This window comes from Pristiophorus japonicus, chromosome 4, assembly GCF_044704955.1.
Source record: "Pristiophorus japonicus isolate sPriJap1 chromosome 4, sPriJap1.hap1, whole genome shotgun sequence".
Taxonomy (NCBI): Eukaryota; Metazoa; Chordata; class Chondrichthyes; family Pristiophoridae; genus Pristiophorus; species Pristiophorus japonicus.
This window is the reverse complement of record NC_091980.1, coordinates 258799922-258812892: the sequence shown is the minus strand read 5'-3', so window position 1 is coordinate 258812892 and position 12971 is coordinate 258799922. Positions and strand designations below refer to the sequence as shown.

Sequence of the window (12971 nt, the reverse complement as noted above, 5' to 3'; positions counted from 1 at the left end):
TAAAGGTGAGAACTGGGTATGGGGAAAAAAAACAAGTAATTGCTTTTGAGAAAGCCAGAAACATTTTATGCTCCAACAAGCTGCTTGTATTGTATAACCCGTGTAAAAGACTTGTGCTAGCATGTGATGCGTCATCGTACGGAGTCGGGTGTGTATTACAACAAGCTAACGTTGCGGGGAAGTTGCAACCTGTCGCCTATGCCTCCAGGAGCTTGTCTAAGGCCGAGAGGGCCTACAACATGATTGAGAAAGAGACATTAGCGTGTGTGTTCGGGGTAAAGAAAATGCATCAGTACCTGTTTGGCCTCAAATTTGAGCTGGAAACCGATCACAAGCCCCTGACATCCCTGTTCGCTGAAAACAAGGGGATAAATACTAATGCCTCAGCCCGCATACAAAGGTGGGCACTCGTGCTATCAACGTATAACTATACCATCCGCCACAGGTCAGGCACCGAGAACTGTGCGGATGCTCTCAGTCGGCTACCATTGCCCACCACGAGGGTGGAAATGGCGCAGCCTGCAAACTTGATGGTGGCGCAGCCTGCAGACTTGTTGATGGTCATGGAAGCGTTTGAAAATGATAAATCACATGTCACGGCCCACCAGATTAGGACTTGGACCAGCAAAGATCCTCTGCTGTCTCTTGTAAAAAAAAAAAACTGTGTACTACATGGGAGCTAGGCCAGCATCCCCGTTGAAATGCAAGAGCTAATCTAGCTGTTCCAGCAGCGAAAGTACGAGCTGTCCATTCGGGCAGACTGCCTGTTGTGGGGTAACCGCGTAGTGCTACCCAAAAAGGGCAGGGAGACGTTCATCTCTGATCTCCACAGCACATACCCGGGTATAGTAATGATGAAAGCGATAGCTAGATCCCACGCGTGGTGGCCCGGTATCAACTCTGACTTATTCAAGTCCTGTGTACAGCAATGCAGCGTGTGTGCTCAGTTGAGCAACGCGCCCAGAGAGGCAGCATTAAGTTTGTGGTCCTGGCCCTCCAGACCACGGTCAAGGATCCATGTCAACTATGCGGGCCAGTTTCTCAGTAAAATGTTCCTGGTGGTGGTGGATGCTTTTTCAAAATGGATTGAATGTGAAATAATGTCGGGAAGCACCGCCACCATTGAAAGCCTGAGGGCCATGTTTGCCACCCACAGCCTGCCTGACATACTGGTCAGTGACAACGGGCCATGGTTCACAAGTGTCGAATTTTAAAGAATTCATGACCCGCAATGGGATCAAATATGTTACCCCGGCTCTGTTTAAACCAGCCTCCAATTCACGGGCAGTACAAACAATCAAACAGAGCCTTAAATGAGTCACAAAAGGCTCACTCCAAACCTGCCTGTCCCGAGTACTGCTCAGCTACCGCACGAGACCCCACTCGCTTACAGGGGTGCCCCCTGCTGAGCTTCTCATGAAAAGGACACTTAAAACCAGACTCTTGCTGGTTCACCCCAACCTGCATGATCAGGTAGAGAGCAGGCGGCAGCAACAAAATGTAAATGATGGTCGCGCCACTGTGTCACGGGAAACTGATCTGAATGTGCATGTGCTAAACTATGGACATGGTCCCAAGTGGATCGCGGGCACGGTGATAGCTAAAGAAGGGAGTAGGACATTTGTAGTCAAACTAGACAATAGACAAATTTGCAGAAAGCACCTGGACCAAACGAGGCTGCGGTTCAGACTGCCCTGAACAACCCACAGCAGGCACCACCTTTTTCGAGCCCACAACACACACCCAAAGGATCAACGACACCACCCCGGACCAGGAAATCGAACCCAACAGCCCAGCAAGGGCAGGCTCATCCAGCAGCCCTGCAGGGCCAACATGCCAGCCCAGCGAGGGCACAGCCAACACACCAGAACAGACATTTGTACCGAGGCGGTCCACCAGGGAAAGAAAGGCTCCCAACCGCCTCACCTTGTAAATAGTTTTCACTTTGACTTTGGGGGGGGGGGGGGGGGGGAAGAAAAGAGGGAGTGATGTTGTGTACCTGTAAAGTATGCATTCCCATGTTCCGCCACCAGGGAGTGTATCCCCTGAAGTCCCAAGGGATCCCAACATCCCTTGGGAGCACTGTATATCATCCAGCCCCGAAGGCCTGTTCCTCAATCTGGAGTGTCTTAATAAAGACTGAGGTCACTGTTACTTTAACCTCCCTGTCTCATCTGTGTTAGGAACACAACAGTTCCAAAATCCGGATCCACCCCCCCCCCCCGCTGGACACACCTTCCCCACTCGGCCCAGGTGTTTCTGGATTCGGGATGTCGGAAAGATGTTCCAAAATCCGGAAATACCCGAATTTTGGAACGGCCTCGGTCCCTGGATTTCAGATGCTCTACTTGTATTGCCATACCTGGTAAATAATCCACTATGGAGCGGGTGAGGGAAAGAACCAAAGATGGGTATGCAACCATTGAAATTCACAACTTGTGGGTCACTATCACTTTCATTGGCTCGGAAAATGATTTGACATTTCAGGGGCTGCATATTTCCCATAACATCCACCTTGGGGAATTAGGAAGAGAATTAGACAGAACACCAGAAGAAGAGGACACAGGGAAAGGACCGCAAGCTTCATCGCAACATGGTTAATAATCAGGGATCACTGAGGTGGGGGAAAAAAAACATACATTAAAATTAATTTAAATTGTCTATTTGTAGGCCCTTAGATAAAATGCTTTAAATAGTTCTGATGCTTACTTATTAAAGTTATTATTGTCACAATGTTGCAAAGTCACCCAGTGTCTCTGGTATGGAAATGCATCCAGAACAACTAGAATGCACCTCGTTTTTTGATTTAACTTTCCGTGAGTTCTAACACACTAAAGACTAATAATACTGCCAGTTACAGGCATGTACTGCAGGTACACATCTAAAATGCATTTTCCAACAGACATAGGATGACATAGAAGTTTTCAATGCATTTCCAAATGAAATGTTGTGAACTACCAGCAATTTTAATAGTTGGAATTAATAAGCTTAAATAAAATGTTCCTGTTGCAAAATCTATAATCAGCCATCAATACAAGTTTACAAAACAAGTCAATCCACTGTTAATTCTATTTCTGAATGAGTTAAGAAACAAAATGTACAATCTGCTTAGCCCTTACAGATAAATATTTTCCTAAGTAAATAATCAGCTAACATAATCCAAATCCTCCTGTGCAAAAAGAAAAATCTATGATGATAGCTTGTTTACTGCAACACATATTACACTGCTGACCATAGAACAATATTTAGTAATAACGTAAGCATACCTGTGGATTTGCTTTGGCTAGATTCTCTATTTTGAGCCAAGCCTCTTCACGTTCTTTCAATTTTGCTTTCTCCCTAAACATTCCAAAAATGTTTTGAAAGTTTTAAGGCACCGAAAAAAACCAGTTCAACAGTTTCAAATAATTGTAAATGTATTTTCAGATATAGCAAGACTGAAATCACTTTAAAATAGCAACCGCAATTTCAGTGGTATTGTTCCCCAGTCTGTGAAGTGTACAGAACTATTAGTAGTGGGTGGGAAAACAATAGAACCATAGAAAATAGGTGCAGGAGCAGGCCATTCGGCCTTCGAGCCTGCACCACCATTTAATAAGATCATGGCTGATCATTCACCTCAGTACCCCTTTCCTGCTTTCTTTCCATACCCCTTGATCCCTTTAGCCGTAAAGGCCATATCTAACTCCCTCTTGAATATATCCAATGAACTGGCATCAACAGCTCTCTGCGGCAGGGAATTCCACAGGTTAACAACTCTGAGTGAAGAAGTTTCTCCTCATCTCAGTCCTAAATGGCCTACCCATTATCCTTAGACTGTGTCCCCTGGTTCTGGACTTCCCCAACATCAGGAACATTCTTCCTGCATCCAACCTGTCCAGTCTCGTCAGAATCTTAAATGTTTCTATGAGATCCCCTCTCATCCTTCTAAACTCCAGTGTATAAAGGCCCAGTCAATCCAGTCTCTCCTCATATGTCATTCCTGCCATCCTGGGAATCAGTGTGGTGAACCTTCGCTGCACTCTCTCAATAGCAAGAACGTCCTTCCTCAGATTAGGAGACCAAAACTGAACAAAGTATTCCAGGTGAGGCCTCACCAAGGCCCTGTACAACTGCAGTAAGACCTCCCTTACTCAAATCCCCTAGCTATGAAGGCCAACATACCATTTGCCTTCTTCACCGCCTGCTGTACCTGCATGCCAACTTTCAATGACTGATGAATCATGACACCCAGGTCTCGTTGCAACTCCCCTTTTCCTAATCTGCTGCCATTCAGATAATATTCTGCCTTTGTGTTTTTGCCTCCAAAGTGGATAACCTCACATTTATCCACATTATACTGCATCTGCCATGCATTTGCCCACTCGTCTAACCTGTCCAAGTCACCCTGCAGCTTCTTAGCATCCTCCTCACAGCTCACACCGCCACCCAGTTTAGTGTCATCTGCAAACTTGGAGATATTACACTCAATTCCTTCATTTAAATCATTACACTGAGCCCCGTGGCACCACAGCACAGGTGGCTGTCATGTGACCCAGTGTTTGTTAGAGCAATCCAAAACTGGATCGCACCTCTATCTTTCTCTGCTAGTTATCCAATTTTAAATAATGACTTATCGTGACTGTCTCCCCAACTAGAAGAAACAGTCTTTCGCTGTTCACTGTCATAATTATAAAAATAAAAACTTCTATTAAATCTCCTCTTTCCCTTCTCTGCTGAGTGGAAATGGTCGCAATATCTCCTCATAATAGTTTCCCATCTCGGACATTATCTTGAGGAATCTACACTCCATGCTCTGTTGTGGCTTTAATGCTCTTTCAATGTGGCACCCAAAACTGCACACAATACTCTGGTCTAACCAATGTTTTGCACAAATTTATCACGACTCCTTTACTCTATATTCTTGACTATTAAATCCAAAATGCTGCCAGCTTTTATGACTTCATCTGCCTACACACACTTTCAGAGAATTATGTAATTGAACCCCCAAGTCTCATTTTTCATCCACACCATTTAGCATCATTCCATTGAGTGTGGGCTCCCATAATGTATTACTTCATATTTATCCATATTAAGTTGTATATATGTGCCACCATTCTGCCCATTCCACTAACCGGTCTGTGTTTCTGAAATATTTTAGTCCTCTTTGCTGCTTGCCATACCCTTTATTTTGTGCTGCCAGTTGTACCCAAATCGTCTGTATATACTGAACTCAAACACCCAATACCTGTCTGTCAGCTAATGTTCCATATATAGAATGATAGAAAAACCCTTTCGGTCCATTGTGCTTGTGCTGGCTTTGAAAGAACTATCAAATTGGTCCCACTACCCTGCCCTTCCCCCATAGCCCTGCAAATTTTCCCCCTTCAAATATTTATCTAATACCCTTTTGAAAGTTACTACTGAATTTGCTTCCAACCCCTCTTTCAGGCAGTGTGTTCCAGATTGTAACAACTTGCTGCATAAATGTGGCTACATTTCCTCCTCTACAATAGGCCTGAATTTTTCTGACGAGTTTCTTGAGACACCTCATCATATGGCTTCTGAAAATCCATACACATGTGGACTATCCAAGAATAAATCAAGACTTAGTTCAACAGAAACATTCAACTTAATAAAAGGCAGATTTTGAAGGAATGAAGTTGAGTTAAGGAAACTGACTGGGCAGGACTGGAAGAGGATAAAAAGATGAAGACAAGTGGATCACATGAGTAATATATACAGTACAGAATAAATATATACCACTAGGTGGAAAATAAACCCAATGTGTATCTCAACGACGCTGAGCACCTCGAGTCGTGTCGCAGAGAGCATGCAGAAAACAAGTGCAGGCAGCGGAAGGAGCATGCGGCAAACCAGTCCCACCCACCCTTTCCTTCAACGACTGTCTGTCCCATCTGTGACAGAGACTGTAATTCCCGTACTGGACTGGTCACCCAAGAATTTAAGAGCGGAAGCAAGTCGATTTTGAGGGACTGCCTACGACGACGATGATGATGAATGCAAGAATAAGGGCAAAAAAAATCTTGAAGTATAAGGCTATGAGTAGCACAGTGGGCAGAGATAAAAAGGTAAAGGAGGTTAGAAAACTGGTCTTAAATAGAATAGGTTCACAAGGAAAATTAAAAAAAATGTCATTTCTATAAATACATTTACAGCAAGCAGGTCGAGAGAGTGGGTGTGCAAGAGTGGGAGCGGGAGGAGAGAAGAGGGAGAGAGAGAAGGAAGCAGAATTGTTGGGCGAGGTGGTGGCTGTACAAAAAGAAATAGAACTTTCAAATAACGGCAGCACCAATAGGCTGAGGAAGTTAAAGAAAGATAATGCACCAGTTACAGATGAACGTCATATAGGGGTATTTAAGGTGATAATTATCAACACTGGTCATGTCCTTGTCACTGATCATTAGAAATAGTAGTGCTTGAGGATTGGAAAGTAGCTAACCCAACACCAATCTCTATAAAAGAAGAATAGAAACAACCGAGGAAATTACAGACCAGTGAGCCCAACATCTGTTGAGTAAATTATAAGATATCCCAACACAAAAGGGAACAATGTAACATCTGGATTGCTATGGCAATGTGGGGGGGGGGGGGGGGGGGGAGAAAGTTAGCATGGAATTGTGGGAAGGAGATCATGCGCAACAAATTTACTAATGTTCTTTCAGAAAATGGCGGAAATGGTTCATAATAAAAATTCTCGATGTGATATTTAGATTTTTCAGTCTCTGATAGGCACACAAGGGATTAGTCCACAAAGTAGGAAGGCATAAACATATCTCTATTTATATTTAATTTTATTGCCTGTAGTGCCTGCCATGTCTGTAGGTGACACTGAAATAGGAGTTTTCAATGTTACGGTTCTTCAAAAAAAAAAATTATACATCCTGTCCCCCTTCTAGGGCACCTCATCCCACTTCTTGTCCCTCACCTTCCTTCCAGCCTCTAGCTATCTAGTTATGGTACCAATTTTTCTTTATAACTCCTGCTCTCTACTTTAAAAAAAAATGCGTCTTTGTGGAAAGTGATTAATGAAGAATTTTGCCTTTAGAATGGGATTACTTTTAGTTTCACTTGCTATCATTGTTGCCCATCCTTAATGTTTATTTTCTAGCCTGTTCTCAGCTGACCTACATCTCACTAACTTTTGCTCACAAGATCCAATAATATTGAGCGTCATGAGTGTTCAGTTCTGCTATGGTAACTGTCTCTTATGATTTCCAACTGGGACTAGAAGCACATCACCAAATTCACTTCCAGAAACAGTACAAAGAGCCACAAGGGCTCAGCTCATGAGGGGATAAAGACCATGTGACAAGGTAATACTCCCTTTGGGAAATAGGGAGGGAGAAGGATGACTGCAGCAGCAATCATCATTTCAGGCACAGCCTGCCCTCCTCAGACCCACAGTTCAGCACACTATTACAGGTTAGCTCCCCTTCTCTTGGAGCACTCCTCAGACCTTTATGTTTATATTTTATAAGGTGTATACCCTCAGGGATACAAAATACCATAGAAAATGGAGACCATTTTACCTGCTTATGTTTACTCCACTTTCTCCTGACAGTTCTCACTTTCTGCAGTTTAGCCCGTTGCAATCCATTTAATTTAGTGTACTGTAATTGTTTATTTTTGTAAAATATAAATACTAACTTCAGGGAACTGTCATTTTTAGCTGTTCAGACAGCAGTCAAACTCAATTCATAATATATCTCACACCTATATTATATCACACACACACACATACACATCTATTAATGGAAAAACTGCCCTTGCTCTCCCCACATCCCGTGCGCCTGCTACAATTCTCCAATTTTCTCCGTGCCTTCTCCTCTCACACACTACTTCCCAACTGCCTGCCCTCCATCCGGCTTTCTCATTCTCTTTCCACTCTGGCCAGGCTCATTGTACTGATGTCATTAATTGCAGGTGGTCAGCTATTTGGTCAGGAATCCACCTTTCTCTGGTGCCCTCTTGCAGCTTCTACAGGCCTTTTTTTCCTCCCCTCTCACCCTAGCCTTCCAACTCTCCTTCAATCTCAAATAGTTTAATCTTCCTCCTTCCCCTCAACATCTTTATTTGTTCAAATTTCCTTCTCCCCACCCTCGAATCCTATTGTACTTTCCCCCCCCACCCGCTTAGTTGACCTGTAACTCTTCTTTGTTCCTCCTTGTCCCCAACTTCTATTTTCCCTCTTGTCCCCAACCCCTAAACCTGCTTTATCTACCCTCTTGTATTCTACCACCACCTCACACAGACTTTGGCTCCACTCTACCTAACCCCTCCCCCGTTTGACCCTTTCAGATCTCCATTGTTACAGACCCCCTTGGCCATACTCTAAATTATTCCCCACTCTCTAATATCACTTGACCTCGACTACCTGCAACCACGAGATTGACATATCAAAAAATAACATCTGTATTTTCCCATGTCTTACAAACTTAATGCTCCAACATCTTCCATAATTCAAAATTAAGTAACCCAATTTGCACATGTAAATTAGGCATACCCTATTAATAACTTTTTACATTATCAGTGCTATAACCGAGTTATTAATGATATTAAAACATTAACGCAAGACTCAGATTCGGAACAGGCTTCACTCAAAAAAACCCTCACCTATTTTCCAAATTTGCCCTCCAAAAAAGGGAAACATTGCAACTTTATCTCCAACCATATTTACAGGAGGGGGGTGACTAAGTATTGGAGTGCTTTTTACTTTAAACCAAGATGCTACTTGGCTGAATAGTTGGAGGGAAGGAGGAGAGGAGAAAGAGAAGGAGGAGAGAGAGAGAGAGGAAAAGGAGGAGAGAAAGAGAGAGAGAGAGAGAGAGGAAAAGGAGGAGAGAAAGAGAGAGAGAGAGAGAGGAAAAGGAGGAGAGAAAGAGAGAGAGAGAGAGAGAGGAAAAGGAGGAGAGAAAGAGAGAGAGAGAGGAAAAGGAGGAGAGAAAGGAGGAGAGAGAGAGAGAGAGAAAGGAGGAGAGAGAGAGAGAGAGAGAGAGAGAGAGAGAGAGAGAGAGAGAGAGAGAGAGAGAGAGAGAGAGAGAGAGAGAAGGAGGAGAGAGAGAGAGAGAGAGAGAGAGAGAAAGGAGGAGAGAGAGAGAGAGAGAGAGAGAGAGAAAGGAGGAGAGAGAGAGAGAGAGAGAGAAAGGAGGAGAGAGAGAGAGAGAGAGAGAGAGAAAGGAGGAGAGAGAGAGAGAGAGAGAGAGAGAGAGAGAGAGGAAAAGGAGGAAGGGGAGAGAGAGAGAGAGAGAGAGAGAGAGAGAGAGAGAGAGAGGAAAAGGAGGAGAGAAAGAGAGAGAGAGAGGAAAAGGAGGAGAGAAAGAGAGAGAGAGAGAGAAAAAGGAGGAGAGAAAGAGAGAGAGAGAGAGAGAGAGAGAGAGAGAGAGAAAGGAGGAGAGAGAGAGAGAGAGAGAAAGGAGGAGAGAGAGAGAGAGAGAGAGAAAGGAGGAGAGAGAGAGAGAGAGAGAGAAAGGAGGAGAGAGAGAGAGAGAGAGAGAGAGAGAGAGAGAGAGAGAGAGAGAGAGAGAAAGGAGGAGAGAGAGAGAGAGAGAGAGAGAGAGAGGAGGAGGAGGAGGAGGAGGAGGAGGAGGAGGAGGAGGAGGAGAGAGAGAGAGAGAGAGAGAGAGAGAGAGGGAGGGAGAGAGAGAGAAGGAGAGAGAGAGAGAGAGAGAGAGAGAGAAGGAGAGAGAGAGAAGAGAAGGAGGAGGGAGAGAATAGGTCTATATACCAAGTAAATTGATATTAAATTAATTTTCCCACCAAAAGTTTGAGAAGTTCAATCCTGCTCAAGTGTGCACTACAAAATACTTATTTATAGGAATGCACACCATTGTCAAGACAAGTGGAATTGTTCACGGTGCGTTGAAGGTTATACTGTTGCAATTAGATCCCTCTGTTGTTTTCTTACAATTAGGCCCAGGAGTCTCATAATTGTGATTAAAACTATTTTTTAAAATTCATCCACAGAGGTGGTGATTGCATGAGGCCAGCACATTACTTACTGACAGCTACAATATCAAAGTGGAAATAAGTCACAGATTAATACTAAGGGATCTTCTGCGGCATTGATCACAGGAAATTGAGCATGAAAAATGTATTATTGTGGTATTAAGTTTTAAGTGTTAGACATAAATAGAATGTTGGTTTAAGAAAGAAATTACAAAGAAGTTATATAGAAATTAAAATGAGTTCAATGTAATTCAAAAATAACATGAAAATATATATTGGACAATTTTACATAATTGTAGTTTCTGCCCAGTTGTTTTTCCAAAATTATTTGTAGGAAACCTACAGAAAATATTTCTAAATTTTTGTTTAGGTAAAGTTTTTACAAACTAATTTTCTTTAAAAAAAACATGCGTGAGTAATGATTACATCCTGATTTTAGTTAATTTTCAAATGAATATGGCTAAATTTTGAAATAGGAAGCTTTTAATTATCTCACCTGTTTTACAGAGTTAGAAAATAGTAATATTCTAATTTCTGACAAGCAAGCACAAGAGTGAGACACACAGACAGGTGCAGTGTCTTTCCTCATCCTAATTTGATTTCAGAAGGCACTGAGCCAACAATATGGAACAAATTAGAGTCATCTGCAGACACTGAAGTGAACTAGTTGAGTTTTTAATGACACTCCGACAGATTTCAGTCATTGTTCCTGGTGCCAGCTTACAATTTATCAAATTTATTGATTAAGTCCTCCACTTATTCATTTGTCTTTTGTTTATGAACAAAATCGTCTGCAAGTATGACAACCAAATGTGTACGAGACAACTTCATGCAAGAGTGAGATCTATAGATATAGTTAGATAGACACACATTTTAAACTTACTTTTGCCTTTCAGCTTTGAACTGTTGGGTGCAGTCATCAAATAGTTTCTGATTCATTTCCATAAAAAGTTTCAGAGCATTGTAGATTAATCCATGGATAGTCCTATATTCATAAAACTTTTCATTAAATCGTGTATGCTTTAGCAGTGTATTCCTCTATGTATTAGGTCTATATTATGTGATTATAAACTATAGCTATATTATGTAATTAGAAATAAAGCGAACACCTTATTCAGCATCTAAACTGCACATTAATAAACATGAAGTTTAAAGTCATGCCCTCTCCTGACCAAAGGAAATGATCTACACCATAACAGAAACTTTGCAAATTATATAATTTTAATGAGAACCAAGAGAGTAATTTTAACCTAACCTGCCTGGTAGGAAACTGACTAGTCGCCCGCTGGTTTTATCATTTTGTCACTAGGCGGGTTAGGTGAAAATTATCCCCAAAGTTTTCAGCTACGAGAATACACTAAAATACACATTTGTAGTAACATTAAATGGAAGTGTGTCATGCTTCTAACAGCAATATCTTAGTAACTCATTTCTATTTAAAAGACACAAGCTCACTTTATAGGTTATCTGAAGTAATGTCAAAATCTCACCTCTTTACTGTTAAGATATACTTTCATACTGGTCTATCAAACTTCACTATCAATAGGGCAAGAAACAAACATTAAAATTATAAATAATTTTATAAGTGTAATGTTAAACTTTTAAAACTAAAGCATCAAATACATTGGACGGGAGGTCCTAGCAGATTGGAAAACCTGCAAATGTAATGCCCCTATTTAAAAAAGGAGGCAGACAAAAAGCAGGAAACTATAGACCAGTTAGCCCAACATCTGTGGTTGGAAAAATGTTGGAGTCCATTATTAAAGAAGCAGTAGCAGGACATTTGGAAAAGCATAATGCAGTCAGGCAGAGTCAGCATGGATTTATGAAGGTGAAGTCATGTTTGACAAATTTGCTGTAATTTTTGAGGATGTAACAAACAGGGTGGATAAAGGGGAACCAGTGGATTTGGTGTATTCGGACTTCCAGAAGGCATTTGACAAGGTGCCACATAAAGTTAATGCACAAGATAAAAGTTCACGAGGTTGGGGGTAATATATTAGCAGGGATAGAGGATTGGCTAACTAATAGAAAACAGAGAGTCGGGATAAATGGTTCATTCTCGGGTTGGCAATCAGTAACCAGTGAGGTGCCACAGGGATCAGTGCTGGGACCCCAACTATTTACAATCTATATTAATGACTTGGGAGGAAGGGACTGAGTGTAACGTAGCCAAGTTTTCTGACGATACAAAGATGTGAGGAGGACACAAAAAATCTGCAAAAGGACATAGACAGGCTAATTGAGTGGGCAAAAATTTGGCAGATGGAGTATAATGTTGGAAAAGGTGAGGTCATGCACTTTGGCAGAAAAAAAATCAAAGAGCAAGTTATTATTTAAATGAAGATTGCAAAGTGCTGCAGTACTGTGGGACTTGGGGGTACTTGTGCATGAAACACAAAAGGTCAGTATGCAGGTACAGCAAGTGGTCAGGAAGGTCAATGGAATCTTGGCCTTTATTGCAAAGGGATGGAGTATAAAAGCAGGGAAGTCTTGTTACAGTTATACAGGGTATTGGTGAGGCCACACCTGGAATTCTGCGTGCAGTTCTGGTTTCCATATTTATGAAAGGATATACTTACTTTGGAGGCAGTTCAGATAAGGTTCACTAGGTTGATTCCGTAGATGAGGGGGTTGACTGAGGAGGAAAGGTTGAGTAGGTTGGGCCTCTACTCATTGGAATTCAGAAGAATGAGAGGTGATCTTATTGAAACGTATAAGATTACGAGGGGGCTTGACAAGATGGATGCAGAGAGGATGTTTCCACTGATAGGGGAGACTTGAACTAGGAGGGCATAATCTTAGAATAAGGGGCTACCCCTTTAAAACAAACAGAGATGAGGAGAAATTTCTTGGAGGGTTATGGATCTGTGAAATTTGCTACCTCAGAGAGCTGTGGAAGTTGGGACATTGAATAAATTTAAGACAGAAAGACAGTTTCTTAAACAATAAGGGAATAAGGGTTTATGGAGAGCGGGCAGGGAAGTGGACCAGAGTCCATTATCGGATCAGCCATAATCGTA

At 42.1% G+C, this 12971-nt stretch overlaps 1 protein-coding gene across 5 annotated transcripts in view; it reads right to left on the bottom strand.

Moving 5' to 3' along the window:
• LOC139263376 (serine/threonine-protein phosphatase 2A 56 kDa regulatory subunit gamma isoform) overlaps positions 1-12971 on the bottom strand; it is a 181448-nt gene that overhangs the window by 20299 nt on the left and 148178 nt on the right. For all 5 annotated transcript variants that reach the window (XM_070879380.1, XM_070879379.1, XM_070879378.1 and 2 more), the window contains 2 exons: positions 10832-10933; positions 3267-3339 (listed from right to left, as the gene is read on the bottom strand). In XM_070879380.1, the coding sequence (XP_070735481.1) occupies positions 3267-3339; positions 10832-10933 (175 nt within the window). The remainder of the gene's footprint in view (positions 1-3266; positions 3340-10831; positions 10934-12971) is intronic.